The 26,938-nt window shown below is 46.8% G+C and overlaps 1 protein-coding gene across 1 annotated transcript in view; it reads right to left on the bottom strand.

Annotated features, from left to right (window-relative positions):
- GLT1D1 (glycosyltransferase 1 domain containing 1) overlaps positions 1-26,938 on the bottom strand; it is a 96,701-nt gene that overhangs the window by 5,097 nt on the left and 64,666 nt on the right. Inside the window, exons 9-11 of the mRNA XM_003796069.3 lie at positions 24,707-24,750; positions 22,425-22,545; positions 14,340-14,438 (exon numbers count right to left, since the gene is read on the bottom strand). Of these exons, the coding sequence (XP_003796117.1) occupies positions 14,340-14,438; positions 22,425-22,545; positions 24,707-24,750 (264 nt within the window). The remainder of the gene's footprint in view (positions 1-14,339; positions 14,439-22,424; positions 22,546-24,706; positions 24,751-26,938) is intronic.

The raw sequence follows: 26,938 nt of genomic DNA, 5'->3' as shown, positions 1-26,938 counted from the left end.
GTGTGGGTGGAACCTGCAACTAACAGGACATGGCAAAGGTCAAGGATCTGCCTGCCTTGACTGGCCCATGTGATGCAGGGGTCCACCTCGGCAGACAAGTGAGAGAGGGACTGCAGCCCTGCCTTGACTAGCCCGTGTGATGCAGGGGTCCATCTCGGCAGATAAGGAAGAGAGGGACTACAGCCCCGCCTTGACCAGTCTGTGTGATGCAGGGGTCCACCTCGGCAGACAGGGAAGAGAGGGCTTGCAGCCAGGTTTCTGGGCCCCAAGACAAGGAACTACAGACAGGCCCAACTTATGATGATTTGACTTCTGATGGTTGGACTTAGGATTTTTTAACTTTACTATGGTGGGAAAGTGAGGATCTTTCAGTGGACACTACTTCAAGTGCCCACACAATGACTCTATTTTTCATTTTTAGCTTCTAGTAAATTACACAAGATACTCAACACTGTATCATAAGCAGGCTTTGTGCTGAATGGTTCTGCCCAACTGTAGACTAAGCGGAATGTTTCGAGCACATCGAACCTCTGCTCCGCTATGGTGTTACGTGCACTTCTGACTAACTGTGGATTTACAGGGACGAGGCCCCATTGTATGTACTGTGGCATCTGTACCAACAGCTCGTAGGTGTTGACAGTGACCATGGCCAACAAACAATGTCAAAATGATACCCTTAGTCCTACAATTGCAAGAAGCTGAATTCCCCCAACAACTGTGCACTAGATTGAGAACACAGGCCAGTGGCACCTGGACCGCTGCATGGTGAGACATCAGAACCCGAGCAGACGACCCAGCCGAAACAGTGAATCACCAAAGGTATTGCTTTAAGCTGCTGAATTTGTGTGAATTTGATGCACAGCAATAGAAAACCAACACAGTGGTCCTTTTCTGCCAGTGCTTGGCCCAGTGATCAGCGTATGGCCAAGTTCTGACCATTGGTATAAGAGGAGGCGATCAGCTGAGGTCTTCTAGAAAAGGCTTCCTGTTCCAAGAAGAAGTCACCAGAAAAGGCTGCTCCATTAGCTTCTGAAGCTGTGCAGGTGGGAAGTGAAACTCTGATCCACTGTGGACAGTTTCTCACCCACCTCAGGATGAAGCCAGCAGCAGATACCCTTGAGGAAGAGACACACTGGGTCCTGACATGGTGTCAAGTGCTGTCCAGGGTTCTAGAATCTCACACCTGAAGCTTCATCAAATGGACTGAAGAATGCAGCCAGAGATGCTGCAAAGTGTCCCTGAAACAGGTACAAAAGGGGACTCATCCTCGCTGCAACCGCAGCTCCCCAGGTTTCATACAAGCCATCAGCTGCCCCACAGGCCAGAAAACGGACTGGCTGACTGTCAAACAGTCAACAGGAGGAGGCGAGTGTGCAGGCAGGACCTTGTATTGTAACATGATCTAGTCTTGAAAAGTATGAAAATAACTTAAAAGGCATCAAAGGGGGCACAATTATAAGAAAATAAAAGCCAAGGATGCAAATTCAACCACTTAGCAGAATTCAGAAACAAGTCTAGACTCTGTTCCAGATTAGCAAGAGGAAAATTAGATGCCTTTGAGGGCCAGGCAGGTAAAGGGAAAGGAACCAGGCCAAGCTGCGAGGGTACGAGGGGATGTGGGGCCTCTGCTGCTTTATGCCGGTTGCTGCATTTCCCCCCCCCTTTTTTTTTTCCCCCAGGGGAGTCTAGATTCTAGATATTTATGTAAAAGCACTCCATATTAAATACCAGCTAGGAATTCATAATTTTAATAACATAGCAAATTAAACAAAGCACCTGTGCAGAGCTGGTCTAGGCCCACGGCCACAGGTGTGCAAACCCTGGCTTAGGGAATCCATTTGTGAAGTTAAAAAAAAAAATCATGCAAAAGCACATGGTAAATTTTGTCTTCATTGTGGAGTTATTTATTCAATTAGTAGCTGCCTATTCTCAGAGTTGGCTTCCTTTCTGAATAGTCTGTAATGGCTGGTAGAAAAAAAAAATCTTATTGAATCCTTTTAAACTGTTCCCTCTACCTGAGGTTTCCCCAAGATCTAAAGGAGGAGAAGCAGCACCATTTTTACAAGACAAATATTTAAATTCCCATCCCAATCCTCATAATGACATCACCTCAAGCCATGAAGCATGGGGCGGGGGAACATGCAGGGACTGGTAGATTTGAAATGTTGACGTTTTATAAGGCATTACATTCTGACAACCTTCAACAAGGGACATAAACGTATTTTTCCAAAAGGAGCTAGAGTCAATCACGTGAAAACTCTGAATTTCAGGCTTAGTGTGCTAAATCAAACTGCCCCGAAGCTCCTCTGCAGATGCCTCAACGTGACAGCTTGTTGATGGGAGATGTTGACAAGGACATGTCTCACGACCAGTATGAGCTGCTGTCGTTAAAGATCCCAGGTTTCCCTCCGGCTGTCTAATGAAGGCTCCAGCTATGGCTTTGTGTTTCTCAAACACCACTGTGAGAATCTCTCGTGGAGCTTATAAAACACACACGCACCCACCCTCTTCCCCACTGAGAGTGTGACTGGGTATGTTGTCGGTGGAGGCCAGAAATTCGTGTTTTCTATCACTCTGGGGTGGCAGGTGATTCTGGGAAGTCACCACAGCTCTAAGACTGTCCAAAAATTATCTGAGCATAGAATAGATTTATGTCATTGGAAACTCCAAGTTTTGAGAAGTCTACTTCAAGACCTAACTGTCTAGAAAAAGGGCATATATCTGCTAGTACTGTTTTTCTTATACATGATACCTTCTGGTGGTTACATTTTAAGGCACTGTTCAAGCTGTCACCATTGGTGACAACCAGGCACATGTCATTGCAACCACATCATCCTTCTGATGGCCAGTGTACACAGCTTATTCACTTGGTGACTCCTGTCACCAGGCAAAGTTGGAGCCACTCATGAGAATGTGCAGATATTTCTGAACTATTGAGCACAAACCTTCTGTCTCTCTGTCTTTCTCTCAATCTCTTGTCTTTTAATTGAGATGAGGTTTCGCTCTCTCAGCCAGGCTAGCATGCAGTAGTATGATCTCAGCTCTCTTCAGCCTCGAACTCCTGGGCTCAAGACATCCTACTTCCTCAGCCTCTCAAGTACCTGGGATTACAGATGTGCCACCATATCTGGCTAGTTGTTTTTTTTGTTTGTTTGTTTGTTTTTTCATTTTTTTTATATAGAGTAGGTCATGGTATACTGACCAGGCTAGTCTCAAACCATTAGCCTCAAGTGATACTCTCACTTCAGTCTCCTAAAGTCCTGGGATGATGACAGGTGTGAGCCACCATGCCTGGCCATCTCTTAAATCTCCAGCAGTAATCACCAATTTGGGGCAGGGCTGGAGTTCATGTGATCTTACTACCATGGTTAAAGTTAGGGGCTCACTGTAAAATATCAAAAAGAGCTATCAGAACCTCTGGCCAGGGAAGCCTATGTAAGCCAACCTGGGTAGGTTTAGAAGTAACCTCTCAGTAAAGAAGCCCTGGCCACACCCACTGTCCCACGTAGAGTCAGAGAAGGAAGTGGGGGAGAGGGCTCTGGCCCCCAACCATGAAGCTTGACCTGGCAGTGTACAGTGTCAGCCAGGGGCCTGATGTGACAGAGCACCAGAGAACCTAGCACTGGGTCCTGTTTGTGCACACCGGGCTGGGGAAGCTCCATGTTCTAGCACTGGGTCCTATTTGTGCACACCGGGCTGGGGAAGCTCCGTGCTCTAGCCCTGGGTCCTGTTTGTGCACACCCGGCTGGGGAAGCTCTGTGCTCTAGCACTGGGTCCTGTTTGTGCACACCCGGCTGGGGAAGCTCTGTGCTCTAGCACTGGGTCCTGTTTGTGCACACCGGGCTGGGGAAGCTCCGTGCTCTAGACCTCTTCGGGGACTCCAGAGCAGGTACTGAGGAGGTCACCCAGGGACCAGGCCCCTGGCCCCAGCAGGACTATGGACACTCAGCAGGTGTCTTTGGCATGTGAGAGGAGGTGGGGGCAGGGAGGGCACTAAACAATGAAGGCCCACCAGGTGAGACAGACCTTAATCCCTACTCGGTTCACTTTCTCTGCTGGCTAAATCAAGGAGAAAGCCTCAATGAGGTGCTAACATCCCCTAACAAAGCACCCCGGCTTCCACTGACAGTATTCAGCCAGCACTTAATAACACCAATGGGCAACATCTATTAAGTGCCTAGACCAGGTGTGGAATGATGATTCAGAATTCAGGATTTACAGCATCTCAATAATCTGGTCTCTGTGCCTTCCCTCACGTCATTTCCCAAGAGGTCTAAGGCTGTGCCTGTAAACACCACATCACCATGCACAAACAGTCTCACAAACAGGACACCAAAGCCTTGAATAGCTTCACATGCGTTCAGATGAGAGTTTGCTGCTGAGTGAGTTTTGGAGCCAGACTCACTAAAAAACAACACTGTTTTCCATGTGAGTTTTGGATTTTGGAATTTCAGAAAAGGGACTAGGAATCTGTACTATTGTTCCCAGCCTCTCCCCACTTATAGAAGCAGAGAGTTGGGGGTACAGGAAAGTCTGGGAACCTCCCTGAGGTAACGTATCACTACATGGCAGACAAAGGAACTAGAAGCAGACTGTCCCCCTTCATGCCCCGCCACTGCAGGGGTGCAGGGGGCAGAGAATACCAAGCCCCCAGGCCCCAGGCAGACAGAGGAAACCGAGAGGCCACCAGTTAAGCTAAAGCAACAGCCCTCTAAGATTCTCTGTGCATCTCAGGCTTTTGCTTCACAGAGGGCCATTTCAAATCCATGAGCCAGGACATCCTCCTACAGCTCTGGTCGGCTTTGGAAATGGAGAGGAGGAGGGCACTGGAAAGCAGAGAAGACAGAGAAGACGGGGAGAGGCAGGGGAGCAGAGGAGAGAGGGCCAGGAGACCTTCCCGGAGGGTAGGAGAGCTAACCTCCTTACCAAGGCAGGGTTAGGAGCTGGAGGGAGTCCAGGAAGAGAGCAAGGCCAGAGAAACAGGAAGGCGAACTCCCAATTAAGTCACTCTGGCTCTGCCTGGGGAAGGAGAGGGACAGGAAGCTGGCCGCAGAGTGCCCCCCAATGGAAAGCAAAAGCAAAGTTCTCCCAGGGAGATCTATATTTAAAAAAAACAAAAACAGAAACAAACTTCTCCCAGTGAAAGAACAATCTTGAGAGAGTCAGAGCTGGGACTGGGCATAGCAGGAGAGCGGGGCTGCAGCCACCAACGTCCTGAGTGAGTTTTGGCACCAAACTCACTGAAAAACAAAATTGTTTTCCATGCGAGTTTTGCATTTTGCAATTTCAGAAAGACTAGGAATCTATCCTATTGTTCTCACCCTCTCCCCGCTTACAGAAGCAAAGAGTCAGGGGCACAGGAAGGCTGTGGCCCACACACCGGTGGCTTTGAGGTTTTCCCTGGGGACCTGGGTGGCTGTCCTTGTTCACAGGCACATTCCTGGACCCACTGGCTCCTGGCAGAGGAGAGCTCTCACTCCCTCCTGCCTTCCGCAGCTGTAATGCCCTTGGCCACAGTAACTCAGTGACCATGGGCATGACAGGAATGAAACAGAGGGCTTCACTGGTACATGACACTGCAGGTGGCTACTGTGGCATTAGGACTTTGTTCCCTCCTCAAATAACCTAACTCTAGTATTAATGCTGTGGGGGCAGGAGACCCTGCAGCCCCCACAGCCCCACCTCAGGGCTGGGTATGCCAGCCCTGCCCCCTGAGCACCTGCCGGCCCTGCCCCCTTAGGGGTGTGTGTCAGATGCAGAAGGGGCTATAGCTGTGGGGCCTCTAGAAGGGTCGTTCCTTCCTGGAACTCGGACAGCAGTGCCAAGGAGAACCTTTTAGAGCTGTGGTTCTCAACTTTCCGAATGCCGCGGCCCTTTAATACAGTTCCTGTGGGCAGGAACCCACAGGTTAAAAACTGCTGTTTTAGAGGACTGTGAGACCAGAGAGTGCTGGCTTCCTTCCCACAGAGAGGTGGGGAGGGAGGGAGAGACGGGGCGGGGGGGGGGGACAGAGACAGAGAGACAAAGAGATAAGGAGACAGAAACAGGGAGAGACAGGAAGAAACAAGAGAGAAACAGATTGAGAGGTAGGAAAGATGGAAACAGAGGGGAGAAATACAGAGACAGAGGGAGAGAAAGAGACGCAAAGAGATAATGAGAGCCAGAGACTGAGGGAAAGAGAGAGAGAGAGAGAGGGAGAGATAGGCAGTGCTGAGGGAGGGAGGGGGAAGGCCCCTCACGGCTCCCACCCTGCCCCATCCCACACCCACCAGTGGCCTCTGAGCAACTGAAATGTGGCCTCCAACCTGCACTTTTAACTATTATTTAGGTTTAATTGATTTCAGTTCAAATTTTGAAATTGGTGGTCAATTCAGTTATTCAGAAACTTTTAACTACACGGTGAACAACTTGGATACGAGACTCTCCTTTTTCAACTATAAATGTTGATGGGAGATCTTTTTAAACATACCTTTTATTTATGATGGATTTTGATAAAATCTTAACCCCTAAACTGAGATGTGCTCAAAGTGCAAGACACACATACGAGACCTCAGAGGCTTAGTGTGAAAAACAGAACGTAAATACCTAATTAATAATTTTTTATATTGACGGCAGTTGGAGCCGTCTGAGTACCTGAGCTACCAAGTAGTACCCCTAATATTACCAGTGTCCCTAATAAACCAGCCACTGCACCCGCTCACAGGCCTTTCAGGCATTCCTCTATCCTCGGGTCACTTGGGACAGGACAACATCGGTTGTCCAAGCATTTTTATTAATAGGACCCCTCTTTCACTTGCAAAAGTTTCCCAGCTTTGTGCAACAAACAATGTGATCACACTATTTCCCATCCCATGCAAATAAATTCTGGATTAACTTCCAACTTAGTTCAGGCATAGTTTGTCCTGTGGTTCCTTCAAGCTTAAATGGAGATGAAATCAACCCTGGGAGGTCCTGGCACCTGGGTTTCCCACTGAGGAGGACCTACTGTGTGCCAGGCTCTAATCAGACCATTACAGGTGCATTTAACTTCCATGAATTATGTATGACGGGTTAAAACGTTTAAAAAAGATAAGAGAGAAGCAATATTTTACGTAATGTTGGCCAACTGCCTCGCCAAAGGCCGTTAAAAACAAAAAGTGACCCAAGTGAAGAGGAGCTGGGAAATTCTCTCCTGCTTCTCCTCCGCCTCAGGCAGGGCAGGAATCTCGCTGTGCTGAGCAGATTCCAGCATGAACAGATGCCTCGCACACAACAGGGGCTTCTCCTAGTACTCAGCACAAGCCACAGCCAGGCCGACTTTGACTATAGGCAGTTTGCACTTGAGGTGAAGTAAGAAAAAACACTGTACATAACGGCTTCCCTCAGTCATTCCTGAAAGACAGGCCATTATCTCCATTTATGCCCCAAGGAACAAGCATGAGATAAGAAAGGTGCTGAGGATCACTCAGATTCCAAGTAGAAATCAAGGTCCAAGCATGGCTTTGCCTGGCCAAAAGTTTGGAGCTTGATATATTTTTCCAACACACCACTTTTTCCAAATATCACACTGTGGATTGACTACTAAAGTCATTATTGCTTACAGAAAAATAAACTTTCTCTAGTAAAAAAGTAAATCATGACAGTGCCAAGGAACGTAACTCACACTTGATAAATACCACGATTCTCATTGTGATTATTCAGAGATTTATTCTCCCCCTACAGTTGTCTACAAAACAAACAGAACGTCCCAGCAAAGTAAGTTTGAGTCTGACCCTGAGAGAGCGCATGGATTCACAGTTTCTATTAAATGTCAAATGGATTTTAATTTTGAAGCTATAAAATGGAGCAATAAAATACCCGGGAAAATAGCTCAATGCATTTCTTCTTCTTAAAAAGAGAAATAACAGGATCGTTGCAGTAATGAAAAATCAATGTTTAGCAGGCTTAGAAAGCTTCACTTAAATTGAAGTTTTCCAGAGGTGAGGCATATAAAAACAGAGGTTGGCTTGGCGCCTGTGGCTCAAGCAGCTAAGGCACCAGCCACATACACCTAAGGTGGCGGGTTCGAATCCCTAGCCCGGGCCCGCCAAAACAACAGTGATGGCTGCAATCAAATAAAGGCCGGGCGTTGTGGCGGGCGCCTGTAGTCCCAGCTACTTGGGAGGCGGAGGCAGGAGACTGGCTTGAGCCCAGGAGTTGGAGGTTGCTGTGAGCTGTGATGCCATAGCACTCTACCCAGGGGGATAGCTTGAGGCTTCGTCTAAAAAAAAAAAAAAAAAAACAGAGGTTGTTCTCTTCCTACCCTGGCTGAATATGTTTAATCATCACATTTTTTAAATCAAAACTACTTTTTTTATAATTTGATTCAGTGGGCTGTGTTCATAAGCTCTTCAGAGCAAACTTCCCTCCCTCCCTACCCTCCTGTGTTGATGCAGGTAGCTGCCACTAGGCACCCGCTGTGAGCACCTGCCCACAGACGCTCAGTGCAGGGCCCTGAACTCGGTGCTGGGGCTGCAGGGTGCAGAGGGACCCAATCAGTGTCGCACCATTTCTCCATTTTACAGGTGAAGAAACTGCTCTCAGAAATCAGATCCTTTGAGGGGACAGAGATGAGGCAGAGGGAAGCCAAGTGGGCCAAAAATAAACAAACAGCTGAGCCTATGACACAGCACAGTGACCAAGGCCAGGCAGGGCAGTAAGGCAGGAACAGGGAGAAAGGACTCAATTCTTCCCACCAGGGAGGGGGAGAAGCACCAGAGAGGCCCCATAGCACTGAAGGCCAAGCCACAGGCAGGTAGCTTGGGGACAGCCTGCTGACCAATATAAAAGTGTGGATTTTATTCGAAGTGCCACCAGGGAGTCTTGGGCAGGGTCACCACCAGGCTGGCACAGCCTCTCAGCTCCAGTCCTTGGCTCCTTCTCCCTGACTGCACACAGGCTCCCATTTCCAGCAGCTCAGAGCACAATGAAAGGTCACTAGGGGCTTCTGGGTGAAGAGAAACAAGGCTTTCTCCAGTAAGACCTTAAGAATCCCGTTCTGTTATCTCAAACATGACGCGATAATGACGAAACCCTCCCCTCTCCTTAGTTTCCTATTGCTGGGTAACAAATAACCACAAACTTCAGCCTCAGCGTGATACCACCCATGGTTTAGGTCTCAGTTTCTGTAGGTCAAAGTCCAGGCGTGGCCGAGCATCTCACAAGACTAACATCAGGGTGTTGGCTGGGCTAACCCCTGCCTGCAACTGGGGTTCCTCTTTCAAGATCACACGGTTGTTGGCAGAATTCAAGAACCATGGGCTGTGGCTATTGGGAGGGGGCACCTTTCTCCCTTAGTCTGGGAGCTAGCAGGGGGTGCTCCCAACTCAGGTGGCTGCCTGGTGCAGACCAGAGAGGTTAGCAGTCTTGAGTCAGACTCCCATGGGTTTAAGATGTGACTCCCAAGGCAGGGAAAGGTAATCACTGCAGAGGGAACTGCATGGATAAAAGCTTGGGGGCATGAAGTTGCTTAAGACGTTGAGCGAAGTTGGGAGCAGCCCAGAGTGGGACGTGCTAGGGAAGGAATGGAGAACCTGAAAGAGAACCGGCATCCATGCAGCATGGAAAATAGGGGGGCATAGAGAGCAGGGCTGCGAGGAGGGCCCCTTGCCTGTCTTCTGGTGTTAGGTTATGATTGTGTTTCAAAACAAAGAGTTTTGAAAATCAGCAGTATCACATAAAATTGGGTTTCCAGCCTCTCTTCAAAATCAGTGAGTGCAGCGAGGCAGACCGTGGGTGCATGTGGTATGGGTATGTGACCAGGTGACCGCGTCCCCCCAGCACACCTGTGTGAGCTCCAGACACCTGAGCTGCTGCACCCCGGCAGATGCCTGGCTCTTGTTTTCTGTCCCCCCACCCCCTATTCCTTGCCCAGGTGTATTTATCATGTGCTGGTCCCTGAAGATCTTGCTGCTGCAGCTTGGACCAATCAACGCGTTGATATAGTCCCTGCTGACACCTTAATCTCGTACCTTCTTGGGACTTGGATGTCTGTATAGAGGCTTCTAGAGATTGGGCCCACCCTGAGCCAGCTCTGTGAGTCTGTAACAGGCAGCCAGGAGGGTACACGATGCCTCCAGATCTGCTGTACACATATCATCTTGCCACGCACTCGGGTGCAGGACGTGTGATCTCCCACTGGAGCGTGGACGCGGACCCACCCCGACACAAGCAAAAGGAAGAGGGAAGGTGGGGGGGAGGGTTCAGTTACCAGAACAGCTGCCTCATGAACACCATGGCCATGAGACATGAGCTGAGGTTTCAGGGGAAAAGTCACCTTTCTGAGCCTTTCATTGGTTTTGTTTTCATGATAGTCAATTTTGTGTGTCCAGGGGGCTGGGCCCAGAGAAGCCAGACAGCTGGTAAAACATCATTTCCCAGTGTGCCTGTAAAGAAGCTTCTGGAAGAGATGATATTTAGCCTAAGGGAGATGCACCCTCAGCAAGGTGAACGGGTACCATCTCATCCATCCAGAACAAAGGCTGGGGAAGAGGAAACTATCTATCACTTTCTTTTTGAGTTAGGACAGACATCATTCTCTCCTGCACTGGGACATCAGAGTTCCTGGTTCTTGGGCCTTTGCCCTCAGACTGAGTTAAACACCAGCTTTCCTGGGTCTCCAGCTTGCAGACGGCAGATGGCAGGACCTCTCAGCCTCCATAGTCACGTGAGCAACTGCTACAGTCAATGCCCTCACATACAAACACACACACAGACGCCTTCTGTTTCTCTGGAGAACCCTGGCGATAGTTTATACAAAAGGTTCACAAACTAAATGAAAAAAGGATAAAGGATTTCCTTTAATAATCATCCACACACTTCATGCAGATCGCATGTAGAATTAGTTTTCCTATTTAAAAATGGAGGTTACCTGTGGTATTAAATGTACAGTGTAACATGCTAAACTTTACCTGTGGTGTCAGGATTCTTTAGATTCTCAATTGGGGAATAAAAACAAGTCCAGAATTGCTAATGCCAGATCTGGCTTGATGGCACGCTGCAACCTTTTTACTTTTCCAAGGCTGATGCTGTGACATCAATGTTCCTTCTTAATAAAAGCAATGCTGGTTCTCACACATACCTGAATATACACATTTAAAATTATTCTTGCCAACACCAGCAACCCACAAGCAGCTAACTGCACCTGAGTTCCTTAGTAAGCTCAATATAACCATAGTCCCTGACGATGCATATTTGTTATAAAGTCATAACTCCCACCCAGTGCTGGGTAAAGTCTGATTGAACTATAAGGAAAACCAAACCAAACCATGTGTGACATCCGTGTCTAGCGCACTTCTCTAAGTGTGTTAAAAAACCCAGCCTCCTCCGGTCGGAAAGCAGAAGAGTTCTGATTTTCTCTTTAAACATCCTTTGTGAAAATAACCTGAAAATGTTGGAATCAGAACAAGTCTGCACCTGAACTCCCCACGTGCCTCTAAGTTGGGTCTGATGACCTATGCGAAGCTGGTAACTAGCAAAGAGGACTTGAATGTGCCAAAGACATGACAGCTATTTGCAAATATTAAAAGGAATATCTTCAAGAGGCATTATAAAATCAGGATAGCCAAATTGCTTTCGTTCTTCTATTCTGCCTAATATATCCATTATAAGAGATTGCTATTCAGGCCCTCACTGATAAAGTTATAATGCTTTTTTTTTTTTTTTTGATGCTCTGAAATTGAGCTATAAAATAAATGCATTTGGAGAAATGAAAAGAAAGCCCATTTTGCCAGAGTGGAGATAATATTCTCTGACCTGAAGCTTGGATATAGCTGATTTTGAGTGTACCAGAATATGGTGAAAAGTAATAAGCCTTTGTTTGGAGAAGCAACTAGTAACTACTGAAAAGTGCATATCCTGATATCAGTCTGGCTGTCAGGTAGTGCTAAGAAAAAGAAAGGCGTTGGTACTACCTATGTCTGCCTTTTGTACATAATAAAAGATAAAGCCCCAGGTCTTAACCTTTCCTATTTGAGGCTGCCTCTTAGGCCAGCCAAGGTAATCATGGGGTACCTGGAGGTGCCTGGCTATGTGCCATCCCTACCATGACCTCATGAGCTTGACTTTCATCTCTGTGCTGGAGTTCATTTGCAACTCTGTGGTAAGTGTATAGTGAAAAGAGTGGCCCCACAGTCATATGGGAAAGGGAAAGCTACTTTGGATTAAAAACTAAATTTTCAGGCTCAGTGCCTGTGGCTCAAGTGGCTAAGGCACCAGCCACATACACTTAAGGTGGTGGGTTCAAATCCAGCCTCGGCCTGCCAAAAAACAACAATGATGGCTGCAACCAAAAAATAGCTGGGCGTTGTGGCGAGTACCTGTGGTCCCAGCTACTTGGGAGGCTGAGGCAGGAGACTCACTTGAGCCCAGGAGTTGGAGGTTGCTGTGAGCTGTGATGCCACAGCACTCTACCCAGGGGGATAGCTTGAGGCTCTGTCTCAAAAAAAAAAAAAAAAACAACTAAATTTTCAAAAATTCAACTTATAATTTTTAAGCATCGCTTCCTGTATTTCTGAATAAAACATGTGCCTTAATAAAGATGGTATAAGTAGAACCTGATTTTTAAATCTACAGACTTAAAGAATGAAGATTAGGCCTAAGGTTTTTACTTCCTATTGCCTTAACAAAAGGGACAGGGGTGACAGTGCCTCCCCTGGGAGTAATGCTGGGCATCTACTGAACTCTGGCTACATGCTGTGTGCATACCTGCTGGGAGAATGGGGACCCAAGACCCCATTCTTGGCAAAGGAAAGCACCCCCAGAAAAAGAGGAAAACCTAAAAGTAAGCTGAGTGAGTCAGAACAAAGAAAAGTCAGCTAGTTGACATTTAAGCTAGCCATTGCTAGCAAGCTCCCTGCCTTTTCTGAAATTCTAGGCTGTTGGGGTTACAGCTTACAAACACCCTGCTGGGTCTGTGAGCACTCTGGGGAGAGTAAAGGCCATAGAAGAGATTATGGCAAGTCCTAGAAAAGATACATCTTCTAGGGCATTTCCTGCCCATTAAACAGGCAAAGCAGATACCCAGTGTGAAGATTTGCATTTGCCTGGGGCAGAGACCAAGGGAGTAGCTCAAGCTCTGAGATATGGGCACAAGAGTTTATATCCCTTATCGCAGAGGAAAATCCTCTGTGGTGGTGATGGGAGGAGCATGCCTCCCTCCCCCGATCCCTCAGGGGAGAGAAGAGATTAATGCTGGTGGTGTTTTTTACTCCACAAAGAACTAGCAGAGCTTAACACCTCCCTAGAAATGTGTGTGTGTGACCTCTAGCAGGAGGCTCTCCCAATACAAGGCTCAGATTTCAGATTTCTGAAGGCCACCCTTAAGGTTAATAATAATAACAATAGAAGCTGATATGATCAATCCAAGAAACAGCTGGCATCTTTGCTCCCTCCCTCATCTTACCCTCTGGGCAAATAAATTTCAATAAAATCAGAGTGGAACACTCTGGGCCATTGCCAGAATCCCACCACAGGCAATGGACCCCTGAGCTCTCACTTTTAATTCTACTCTATGTCGCTTGTCTTTCTTTACCACCCCTTCTAACTATATTTCTTCAGTTGATCGCTGCCAGTTTCCATAGGTCTCAGCAGATGCTGCTCTCAGGGTGGGACCCCAACACACACCTGCAACCACGGCTACTTTTAGAGTCATACATAGCTCCACTTGTCCAGAAGAGAAAATAGGGCTTAAAAATACAGGCAACTCAGTCCAGGATGCATACTTTTGCTGGGTCACCAACGGTGTCAAATGCATGAAGACACGAGAGGCTGCATCCTCAGAACCTCCCTACCGTGGGCAACACCTTCACATACTCCTGGGAAGTCATTCACAGGGTGCTCCAGACGGCACCGGGTAAACACCTGGGCCCACGGTCAGCCACGGGACCTGTTTTACTTTCAGGTATGTACACGCGCTTCTCCCTGTGCACACTTACTCTGCCCGTGCTGTGCCTTTGTTCTGAGGGATTAAACATGATCACATATATGGGCATCCTTGAAAATCCGAAGAAAGTTCTATAAACAGAAGGTAGCATTTGAAGAATGCCCATTTAAGAAATCAGAAACCTGAACATTTAAGAGGTGAAGCAACTTTCTGAGCCCTGAATAGCAACTTGGGGGCAGAATCAGAAATGGAATTCGATGCACCTGTTTCTTGCAACTTCCTAGCTTTCTTCCAGTGGCACAAAAAGATGGACATGCTCCCTCTGGGCTCCTCCTGACCATGACAGGAGAGCACAAAGACGATGGCCATCTCAGCTGCTCTTCATTAAATGCAGGTGAAAAGTATTCAAAGAGCAGAAAAGGAAATGACTTCTCTTTACCTGAGGATCTGAAAACAACAGCCCTGTCACTCCATGCTTCACCACGGCAGCGTTCCCAGGGATGTTCCTCGCCAACACCGGGACTTCCAGATCCATCGCCTGAGGGAGACAGGAGAAAGAAGACAGGGGGGCGGTGAGTTTGAGCCCTTCTCGGGTAGGATGACGACCCATTTGTGGAATCACTACTTGGGTTAACTGGACCTCAGGCACTTCACACACACACAAAAAACCTCACCCAAATGACATCCCAATCTCAACACTGCATTTTCAAAATACAACTGAATTTTAGTTACTTTACTATCTCTGGAAGCTCCAAAACACTAAAGACTATAATAGTTTGATGTAATTTTTGCCCTGTTACAAAGAAAGCCCTCTCTGCGAATGTTCCTTTAACGCTTCTTCACCGACCTATGGAGTATGCATGTTTAATTACCATCATCGTGTTCTCTGAGTGATTTTCTTCCAGCACAGGCAGAGTGAACACCACAAGGACCAGTGTGTCCCTCTGGCACACAGACAAAAGCAAGAAGGAACATGGGCTATCCTTCTGATTATTCATGAAGCTGCTCTCCTTTCTCAAAAGCCTGGGAGTCAGGACACAAAGTCCCACACACAGCCAGGCAGTGAGGCCACAAGAGGGTGCCCAGAGAGCTCAAGGTGCAGGGCTGGCCTCACCTGCCTGGTCCCAAGGACACAGCAGCCGGCTTCATTGCATCCTGCTGCCCACAGTGTGATGGTTTTGCAGTTTCAAGAAGAATAATGATTGTCACAGACTATAACACAGTACATTTAAAAATTTAGAATTTAGAATCAGAAAATGATCACTCAGTAACTTCCTCCCATCAGGACAAATTAGGGAGATCAACAGAGTCCTTGAGGGTCCTGATCAAGTTCCCTGGGTAAAAGGCTGGTGGGAAATAGGGTCCAGATGCTCCCCAACTTACAATGGTTCACTTACGACTTTTCACCTTGATGATGCTGTAAATGATTCTCAAATGATGATTCTCACTCAGTAGAAACCACACTTTGCACACCCAGATCACCTCCCATTCTAATTTTCAGTCCAGTGTTCAGTAAATTACATAATAGTCTACACTTTGTCGTACAGTAGGCTTTGTGTTAGATGGGTTTGCCCATTTGGAGACTAATGTGAGTCTTCTGAGCATGTTTAGAGAAGGCAGGGTTATACTATGATGGTCTGTAGTCAGAGGTATTAAACACATTTTAGAATTACAATATTTTCAACTTATGATGGGTTTATTGGGGTGTAACCTTACTATCTGTTGAAAGGCATCTGTATTCACAAATCCCAAAATACCACCCCACAGAGGACTTATCAGTTACAAAGGAGAAGTGTCTTTACAATGGAGGAATCTGCCGCCGAGATGCAGAAGGTTGATGTCATGCTATTCCTGAGCAGATGCAGTGGGAGGTACACACATCACCTGCATGGAATTCTAGAACGATCTAAATCTAACCTGAGGACATGCACCAGACAGACTCAGGGCCTGGTGTGAACATGTGACCAGGGCCCGAGAACCCGTGACCAGGGCTCTTCCCAGCACTCAGTATGTTGAAACATAGGGGATCTAGACGGGAGAAGATTAATGCTACCCAGAGCCCAATGCCACCCATGAATGGGGCATGGCTTCTGGCGGTAAATTCCATAGCTTTATCTTCCTTTAAGGCCATGTTTTAGCTGCATAAAAGTAGCATTCTGATTTGCTTTTTACAGACTTCCTTCAGTAGAGGATAGGTGAGGTCCAAGGGACAAGCAAGTTCTCTTCTTTGCAACCAAGAAGTTTCTCCTCTAGTGTAAAGTGGTACAGCCTGTGGCTGCTGTTTTTTGTCTAAAGCAGCATCATACCCCACCCCCCAACCATGTTGGCAACAGATGCGTGTTTTGTCCATAATGCTCCGCTGACTCTAAAAAACTTGCTGTTTTTTCCAGCAGATTCTCCCCCCACCAATCTTACTGTGACCAGCTTTTCTCATCATTTAGGTCTCAGCTCAAAGGCCACATTCTTGTCATGTTAGTTTCATGGGGCTACAGTAACAAAGATCAGAGGCTAAAACTTATTCAATGAAAGTTCATCTTCTCAGTCCTGGACGCCTGAAGTCTGAGACCAATGTGTGGGCAAGGTGGGTCCTTCTGAGGCCCGTCAGGGGCAGATCTGTTCCAGGCCTCTCCCTGGTGGGAAGGTGGCCGTTTCTTCCCTGTGCCTCTTCTCTCTCTGCACATCTGTGTCCGAATTTCCACCTTATAGGGACACCCATTATACTGGGTTAGGGCCCACATTCACATCTCCAAATACGTTTACATTTTGAGATACGGGCATTAGGGCTTCAATACGTGAACTTGGGGAGGGGACACAGTTCAGCCCAAAGGTCCTACCACCACCTCCCTGGCCACTTTTCAGACTTGGGCCCTGCCACGCCATGCTGCCTAAAATGGTGCTTACCAAGTTCTACAACTGTATACCCACGTACCCACAGGCTTGTTTCCTGTGTCTTTCTCAGCCCTTTTGTCTGTGCCCGACAAGGACATCAGCACCATAATAACAAGGCCTTTTAGGCGCCTGTGCACCGCTGCCTCCTGAGCCCGTGCCAGCCAGCAGCAGGTGCACGGAACATTGTGAATACATCCACCCATCTAGTACTACTGTGTGGGCAGTGGGGGTGGATTTGGGGCCCTGCCTTCAGGGAAAACCGCAGTTCAGCAGAAAAGCTGCAACACTCCCTGGGGCGCTGCGCTGTGAAATTGGTGGAGAGAGCAGAGAGGAATGTGGAAAGCGAGGGTTGGACATCTACAGAAGACTCACAAAATGTGCCTTTTCCAGAAGCAGCACCCTAAGAAGAGACTCACGGGACAGAGCAATTGGTGTGAAGCTGCCTCGATGAGGAGGCGGCTGTGGCTGGTGTGTGCGTGTGAGATGGTGATGGGGAGTGAGCGCCCCCACAAGGGACACACCCTGTGACTCAGCAGGGACAGAGATGAGTCTGTGAGTCATAGACTCGGAACAGAGAGCAGTTCAGACCTGGTGTCGGCACTCGGTGCTGGGACTAGGACAGTGAAATGTCAGAACAAAAGACGTGTCTAGCACCTGCCTGTATTTCAATGCAACTCACTTGATTCATTTTTTCAAAGATTTTAATTGGCAAGTAAAACTGTATATATTTACAGTGTACAGCATGAGGTTTTAATACATGTGTGCATTATGAAACGGCTAAATCAAGATCATTATCACACGTACTACTTTATATTTTTTCTTGTGGCAAGAACACTTAAATCCCCTCTTAGCAGTTTCCAAGGGCACAACAGATTGTTAACTGGAGTTGCTGTGACGTACAACAGCACAGTCTGTAGGTGGGGGGAAGTGCGTACCTGTCTTCTGTATTTATGGTTTTAAGCTGCGAGGTAATTCTGCTGCACATCCAGGGCTGAAAACCACCTTATCTAGATTTCCTGCAGAAAGGTTAGCTTGTATTTCTTTCTTTCCCCCTTTTTAAAAATAATTTCAGATTAATAGGACAGCACAAATGTTTAGGTTACATTGTTTTTGATTCTAAGGTAAAGTTCAAGTTGTAGTTCAGCCCTTCACCCAGGGGGTGTGCTGACACCCTTACATTGTGCACAGCAGGTGAGATGGTTAGCTTGCATTTCAATGGCCTCGACTGAGTGTGTGCAGTCAAGTGACCGTGACCCGTTGAGTGTCACAGGGATGGTGCCAGCCTGGATGTGCCCCAGACATACACACATGGTACACATGGACCTCATATCATCAGGTTCAGGGTGCTTCTCAGCAGGAATGCCAGTGGCATCCTGGGTACAAACCTTTGATGCAAAGGACTGAGGACTGTCATCTTGAACGATATTCCACCTCCCTGTAGCTCTCCGCCCCCTCCCAGCCCCAAATAAATGCCAGTAGCATCTTCTGAATTATAACAACCCAAAAAGCCCTTCACCTTCCCCAGGGTACTGCCACGCACACACACACATACTCTGGAAGTAGTCAAGGTCAAAATGACACCTAGTCACATCATCTTTCTTTCTTCTTTAATTTTTTTTATTGGGGATTCATTGAGGGTACAAGAAACCAGGTTACACTGATTGCATTTGTTAGGTAAAGTCCCTCTTATAATTGTGTCTTGCCCCCCAAAAGTGTGTCACACACTGAGACTCCACCCCCTCCCTTCTTCCCTCTCTCTGCTCTTCCTTTCCCCAACTCCCTCCCTTCTCCTCTCTCTCTGTGCTCTCCCCTTCCCCCACCCTGTACTAGGTCATCGACTGTCCTCATATGAGAACCGAGTACATAGGATTCATGCTTCTCCATTCTTGTGATGCTTCACTAAGCACTTCCATCCAGGTTAATACAAAGGATATAAAGTCTCCATCTTTTAATGGGTGAACAGTATTCCATGGAATACATATACCACAGCTTGTTGATCCACTCCTGGGTTCTGGGCATTTAGGCTGTTTCCACATTTTGGCAATTGTAAATTTAGCTGCGATAAATAGTCTAGTCCAAGTGTCCTTATGATAAAAGGATTTTTTCCTTCTGGGTAGATGCCCAGTAATGGAATTGCAGGATCAAATGGGAGGTCTAGCTTGAGTTCTTTGAGGGTTCTCCATACTTCCTTCCAAAAAGGTATTAGTTTGCAGTCCCACCCGCAGTATAAAAGTGTTCCCTTCTCTCCACATCCACGCCAGCATCTGCAGTTTTGAAATTTTGTGGTGTAAGCCATTCTCACTGGGGTTAGATGGTATCTCAGGGTGGTTTTGATTTGCATTTCTCTAATAATTAGGGACAATGAGCATTTTTTCATATGTTTGCTAGCCATTCGTCTGTCTTCTTTAGAGAAGATTCTATTCCTGTCTCTTGCCCAGTGATATATAAGGTTGTTGGCTTTTTTCATGTGGATTAATTTGAGTTCTCTATAGATTCTAGTTATCAAGCTTTTGTCTGATTCAAAATATGCAAATATCCTTTCCCATTGTGTAGGTTGTCTATTTGCTTTGGTTGTTGTCTCCTTAGCTGTACAGAAGCTTTTCATTTTAATTAAGTCCCATTTGTTTATTTTTGTTGTTGCAATTGCCATGGAAGTCTTCTTCATAAAGTCTTTCCCCAGGCTGATAAGTCCCCAAGTGTTTTTCCTATGCTTTCTTTAATGATTCTTATCATTTCATGTCTTAAATTTAGGTCTTTTATCCATCTTGAATCAATTTTTGTGAGTGGAGAGAGGTGCAGGTCTAGTTTCAGTCTTTTACATGTGGACACCCTCACATGGTTCTCTTATCACCAGGGCCACAGCTGGAAGCTCAGAGACCAAGACTCACCTTCCTGTCTTTTTTCTTTTTTTTTTTTTAGAAGATGGCCCTTTGACTTTCCTGGGGTGGGTGGGTGTGTGTGTGTGTGTGTGTTCCGCAAAAAGGAGAAAATCCTAATTAGGAAGAATGGGATAAGAAATAATTATTTATGTTCTTTTCACATAATTCTCTGCATGTTTCAACTCCATAATAAGCTTAAAATTTCAAACAACAGAGTCGTTGAGGGGACATTCACCCTGCTGCCCACACATCCAGCTAAAGTTTACTTTTTGGAGTTTATCAGCAAGAAATGTATGTCAGCAAAGGGGATTTTTATATGCTTCCGTGGGAAAATATAGCTCATTCTGAAAGGTCAAAAGATCACTTCCTTCAGGAGTGATAGGCGTTTACTGCATGATTAACCACTTTGGTTATTTGAATTGATTCTAATGAAATGCACCCTCACCACTCCTCTAAAATCAGTTTCATTCAAAACCCTTCGCCCAAAGGTTATTTTGGAGTTTTCAAAAGGAACACAACATCAACATTTTAAGGCAGTCAGAATTGCAAACAGCTGCCTTTGCTTTGAAGTAAATGAGGTTTGACAGCGATTCATCTGCGGGAAACGCTGTGCATACTGGTGATGAAGTCATCCTGATTCCACTTTACCTTTCCTCAAGAACTTGAAAAAAAAAATGTACATTTACATACAAAGGAGCAATTCAGCAATAGTTCAAATACTGGTGCCAGAAGAATGTACATTTTTAAAGCTAGTATGAGGAATAAAATGCATTGCTCCAATGATCGTAGTTGAAAGGAGGTTTGAAAGCGCGGCGGAGATTAATACTAATGGCTAAGCCAGACTGAGGTATTGACATCTGGCAGAAGATGAATGTGTCACAAGCCGGCGCCACATGCTGTGATGCTTTGAAGCATCGAACACCAGCTTTCTCTACAGCTTCCACCAACTCTCCTGTGTCTTTGGTCTTAGGCCTTTGGGGGATTTTGCTTTTTAAAATGATGCCAAATTAAAAGAAGACATTAAGTACCCAGCAACAGCAATTTTTTAAATTTCCGGAGAGAACTTTTTTTTTTTTTTTTTTGTTGCAGTTTTTGGCCCGGGCTGGGCTTGAACCCACCACCTCCAGCATATGGGGCCGGCACCTACTTCTTTGAGCCACAGATGCCACCCCAGAGAGAACTTTTGTGCCTACTTTACCATGTTCTATGGAAAGCTAAAGTTCTCAAATTGTATCCTTGGTCAGTAACGTCAGGACATCCAATTGGCATCCAAAAGAGATACTTGGATATTACAAATATTTGTGACACAGTAACAGCATCGATACAGTAACATTTTGTAGACACAGACATAAGAGGTACATGTATTAAAAAAGATCATGTGAAACCTGATTCAAAGACCTCAGGAACCAGCAGCCAATCATTTTCCCTCTAAGGGCAGGATCCATCCCCTGCTTGTTACCCAGTGCTCCCCACGTGCCATGTGCCATGTGTGTGCTGAGGGCGCCCAGGCTTACAGGTGCCTCAAGTGGCTTGAGCTTCAACGACATAAAGAAAATCCGGTACCAGGGGTTGTTTTGAGACAGAGTTTCACTTTGTACCCCAGGCCAGGCTGGAATGCAGTGGCCTCAGCCTAGCTCGTAGCAATCTCCAACTCCCTGGCTCAAATGATCCTCTTGCCTTGGCCTCCCAAGTAGCCGGGACTACAAGTACCTGCCACAATGCCCAGCTGTTTTTTTCTATTTTTAGTAGAGATGGGTCTTACTCTTGTTAAGGCTGCTCTTAAGTCCTGAGTTCAAGGGATCTTCCCACCTTGGCCTCCCAGAGTGCTGGGACTATAGGCATGAGGCCCCATGCTTAGCACCAAGGGCTGGTTTTGACAGGAGCAGCCCAGCTGGCTCTTCAGAGTCTGTCTGGATGTGTGTGGTGAACTAACAATCTCAACAGGGAAGGAAGATCTTTCTTTGCTAGACACATGCCAGTGCACACCTCTAGAACCAAGTACAGAGCAGTAAAGATACTCTGGCAAAATACACTATCCCCAAAACCCTCAAGCTAGAAGAGATGTGGGAAGTCCTTTTGCAAAGGGGACACAGGGATTGTTACAACCTTTTAAGGAGGAGGCAGCATGGCCAAGCCAGAGCCCGCCAGGGTTTGGAGAGCAGAGCCATGTCGCTCAGCCTTGGCCCTGCACACCTGCTCTGGCAGGAGGCCACAGGGAGGTGCTGGGAACACACGCTTGGCCAAAGGTGAGCTGATGTGATGGTCCCAGCCACCCCACTGTCACCTGTGCGTGCCACCCCCATCCCTGTCTCCTGTCACTTTAAGAGTCCAGCCCTTTCTTCTCCATTAAATTCTGGGATTACGGAACATGCAGACAAGAGGGACAAGAGACCAAGTGAAGGAGCCTTCTTGGAAAAACACGCCTTCACCCCACTTCTCATCCCAACCTTTCATAACCTTGACTGCCCTCCCGCCAAGGACATTGGAGAGTCCGAGAGGCATCGCCAACCCAGGTTTATTCTATGCTGGAGCTGGCAACGGGAAAATAGCAGTAAGAAATGCAGTGATTTTTTTTTTTTTTTAAACTCCCAGACAAACCTTGAAAGTACTTTTAAACTCTAAAGGAAACGCTGGTTTGCTTTTCCGGCTTTGAGAAGTACAGAGCTTTATTGACAAAGACGTCGCCTCCATAAATAAGAGGAGGAGAGATGGACAATTTCATACTCCCACTCTCAGTGCCCGAGTTATACAATTACCTCCAAGATTGCGGCTGACATGCCCTCGGAGACGGAGCTGTTCACCACAGCGAAGCAATTCTTCACAGCTGCGTGGAGGTCTGCCTGAGGCATCTCTCTCATCAGCCGGACCCCAGGGGCCCTGAAACAACATGGAACCAGGAGAGGGTCTCATAGGTGGGGAGCTGGAGACGGAGAGATAAAAATTTGGGAGAAGTACCCTGGATGGAAAAGGAAGCATTGTCAAAGCATTCAGTACCAAGAATCTGCTCGGCTGAGTCTCTACTACACCCCCATCCCGGATGAGGGTCAATTCACACAGCTCTTCCTGTTTTGAATATGCACAAAAAGAAGGAGACCCCTGCTCTCAAACACCAGAAGAGTCAGAGATAGGTTTTTGCCATTTTCTCTGCCTGATCTAGACAACATTCCTCTAACAGTTCTGAAGACACAATAAGAATAGAAATCAGGCTTGGCGTCTGTAGCTCAGTGAGTAGGGCGCTGGCCACATACACCAAGGCTGGAGGGTTTGAACCTGGCTGAGGCCCGCTAAACAACAATGACAGCTACAACCAAAAATACTCGGGCGTTGTGGCAGGTGCCTGTATCCCAGCTACTGGGGAGGCTGAGACACGAGAATCACTTGAGCCTAAGTGTCTGAGGTTGCTGTGAGCTGTGATGCCAGAGCACTCTACCAAGGGTGACATAGTGAGACTCTGCCTCAAAAAAAAAAAAAGAATAGAAATCATAAACAAACTGAAATATTCAAACAGAGAGGATAATGCCACAAAAACTCATGTTCCCAACTCCCAGATCAACAGATATTTTGTCCTACAGCTTTTGCCCTGTTGTATTTCTTTCATTGAACAATGTAAATCTGCATCTTCCTCTGAATTCTTCCCTACGCCCCACCACGCTGGTGGTTTTGATTCAGATCTTTCTGCATAACTGTTACAGTTATGTTACACTGTTGCATGCAGCCTGTTACACTGTTGCACGCAGCCATAGCGTCTCAGAGCAGTGTAAAGATCCCCGGTTACATGTGGGGATAAAATCAGTATACTCAGTCCCATAAAATCAGTAAGCTCAGTCCCCCTTGTCTGCAGTCCCCACTTCTGGGCTGTGGACTGGTACTGGCCCATAGCTTATAAGAAACTGGGCTACACAGCAAAAGGTGAGCAGCAGGTGAGAGAGCAGGTGAAGCTCCATCTGTATTTACAGCCACGCCCATTGGTCAAACCACCAGCTGAGCGCCACCTCCTGCCACATCAAGGGCAGCATTAGACTCTGAGAGGAGCTTAGACCCCACAGTAAACTGAGCCTGGGAGGGATCGAGGCTGCACCTCCTCCTGAGAATCTGTTGCCTGATGACCTGAGGTGGAGCTGAGGCGGTGATGCCAGTGCCGGGAGTGGCTGCAAATACAGATTATCATCAGCAGAGAGGTTTGACAGCACAGAGACCACCATAAATTAATCGCTCACAGACTCATCTCAAAATGACTAGTCCATGGAAAAACTGTCTTCCATGAAACCAACGCCCTGGTGCCTAAAAGGTTGGGGCCGCTGCCCCTTGTGGTTGAGGTGGCCAGTAGGACCCACCGGGCACCCTGGGGGCTGTGAGGAAATCACCTTGCAGGGGTCTAACGTAGATGGGAGATGGGCCCCTCTGCCCCACACTCACTCTCATCTCCCATGGCAGATGTGGTTCTAGGGCCACCCTGCCACCCTTAGCATGGGCACCACAGGCTCAGGCAGGCAGAACAGTGCCCAGAGGCACCGAGGTCCTCATGTCCCAGGGGAGGCCCAACTCCAGCCCTCAACCACTTATACTCGGATTTTCTTTTACATGAGTAAGAAAACTACTGTTTAAGCCAGTGCTGTCCAGCCCTCAGCAGACAGTGAATTTCATGACCAATACCCTGATGGACTTCTTTCCAAAGTGGCTGTGCCAATGTTCACCCTCATAGCAGGGTGCAAGAATAAGGCTGTTTCCTTCCATTCTTCCAGACTCTTGATATTTAAAGTGCTTTCAATTTTCCCCATATTATCAGTAAAAAAAATTATGACCTGAAAGTGGCTTTTGCTGGTATTTCCCGGATAACTAGCAAGGCCAGACATGTGATGCTCTTAGGGTATCAGTTCTCTTGCTGCCAGATGAGACAAACAACAGTGCCTAGAATCTCCTAGGCTCACCGGGAGAATGAGATGATTATTAACTTAGAACAGAGCTCAGGACTCGGTACCCGCGGACCAGCCTCTCAGGTTTCCTCTTCTGCAAATGCCAGGCCTCCACCCACCCTTACCTTTCCACTTTGGCTTTTACTTCCTTTGTAAACACTGGATCAACCTGAAAGGAGACAAAGGCAAACTTTAGCAGAAGCCTGAAACGAATCTAAGTCTCCCATGAATTACACGTAACAGAAACGGAGCCAGACTCAACAATTCAGAGAGGGAAAAATAAGTATACAGGAAATAGTACCCTAAGCCCAGCTACTACAGGATAAAAACAATAATAGTAATAAAAAGGGAAAGGAGAGAGACAAGGTTCAGAGAAACTCCTGTCTGGCCTGGTGGAGCCGGGTGCAGTGGGTGAGGACGCTTCAGCCCATCTGAGGCCTCGAAATGAGAGAAATGGGAGAATCCGGCAACTTAATGCTGCATTGAAAGGTTTGCTTTCTTCAATGACGCAGATGGACTTTAGTGTCATAAAAACTTTTCAGGTGCGATAAATTGGAACCCTCATTAAGTCTAGGACCAAGGGTCTGAATGAATTAAAATTTTATTTTTAACAAAGAGCCTTCTCAGAAACATAACCTGAAAGCCAAGGGCATGTCCATCAGCTGATGGAGGAGTAAACATAGGTTCATCCATTCAACAGAGGATTAGCCATAAAAAAGGCAAAAGGCAGTGACGATTTATGCTACAATGTGGATGAACCTTAAAAACACCACGCTATGTAAATTAAACCAGACGTAAACGATCATATACCAAGTGATTCCATTTGTACGAAATGTCCAGAAAGGGCAAAGCCGTAGAGATGGAGGAAATCGGTGGTTACCAGGTGCTTACTAAGGGCTAATTAGAAGTTATTGGGGTGAGGGGAAATGGGAAGTGACTGCTTAATAGACACAGGGCGTCCTTTTGGGGGGAGAAAAATATTCTGGAATTAGGAGTGATAGTTGCATAGCTTTGTGGATATACCCAAACCAACTGTATCATACACTTCAAAATAGTAACTTTATGGCATGTAAATGCTATCTCCATTTTTTCAGAAAGACAAGGGCAGCCTTTTTATTAGTCAGAGTTGAATGTCCTTGAGTCTGGGTTTTACTCCAATTTCAGATCTGGAAGGAATACGTCCTTTGGGTCAGGGACTGTATTTTGTCAGCTTGCTTCGCTGGAGATGGATAATGTGCTTGTTGAATTCATGCAGAAATTAATGGCCATGTTCTCAAACTGATCTGCTGTACCAATCATTTCTACTCCTTAAAGATAGGCTGCTGTGTTCAAGCAGACTCGTGAGAAGATTATTAGGGACCGGAAAGAGAGGCAGCCACAGCCGGTGGGACTCTGGGCACAGACTGTCATGTACTAGCCTTGTGCACAGAATGACCTCTCTGGGTCTTAGGTTGTTCATCTGTAGCAAAGTGAGAACAGCAACATCATCTAAGGATTGTTGGGAAGATTAAATGACTGAAAATACAGTGAGTGCCTCGTGAGAACTACACCCGGGACATATAATGGCAACTCCAGTAGTAGAAGCAAACCCCCCCCCAAACATCAATGTCTTACTGGAAAAAAAATAAGAATGTGGCTGCAGGTGGCATCACCAGCATGAACCTGTAAGCTTAATCCCAAATGCACACTGTTCCAGAGACCCTGCCATACTTCTGAACACCCCAGCACTGAGAGGCAGAGAGAAGCCCCTTGAATGCCTAGAAGGGGCCCCTGTGAGGCTGCCACAATCCTGAGCACAGGGAACCTCATGGTGACACTGTCTGTGTGATGAGCCGTCCTCAGGGAAGTTTACTCGCCGAGGAGTAAAGTTTCACGGGACCTTGCTAGGATGCGTCTCCCCCTCCACACCACAGTGTGTATTTACCATGTCTGCTTTACCCTCCAGCTCACTCTTCAACAGAACCTCCAGCAGACCACAGCCTTACCCCCCTCCCCCTCCACTGGCGTTATCAACAACGAATCCAATTTAAAACTAATGGAAAAGAAATGATTAAATGTATGCGAGTGTAACACGGAATCCTAAGCATTTCCTAGGCGTACAGGCAGACGGGAATATAAACATGGTTTTGCTAGTACACAGCCTGTGGTTTCTCTCCAGTAGGAGCTGAGAGAGAAAGCAGATCCCATTTCTATTCTCATTTACACCCCAGCAGTAGGGATCATGAATTACAAATCAAGTCAGTTGAAAGAATGTGGGGCTTTGGGTAGTATGGACATTTTAACAATGTTGATTCTTCCCAGCCATGAGCATGGTATGTTTTTCCATTTGTTAACATTTTCAGCTATTTCTTTCCTTA

This window comes from Otolemur garnettii, unplaced genomic scaffold (assembly GCF_000181295.1).
Source record: "Otolemur garnettii isolate 467f Iridium unplaced genomic scaffold, OtoGar3 scaffold00099, whole genome shotgun sequence".
Classification (NCBI taxonomy): domain Eukaryota; kingdom Metazoa; phylum Chordata; class Mammalia; order Primates; family Galagidae; genus Otolemur; species Otolemur garnettii.
This window is presented reverse-complemented; position numbering and strand designations above follow the sequence as displayed.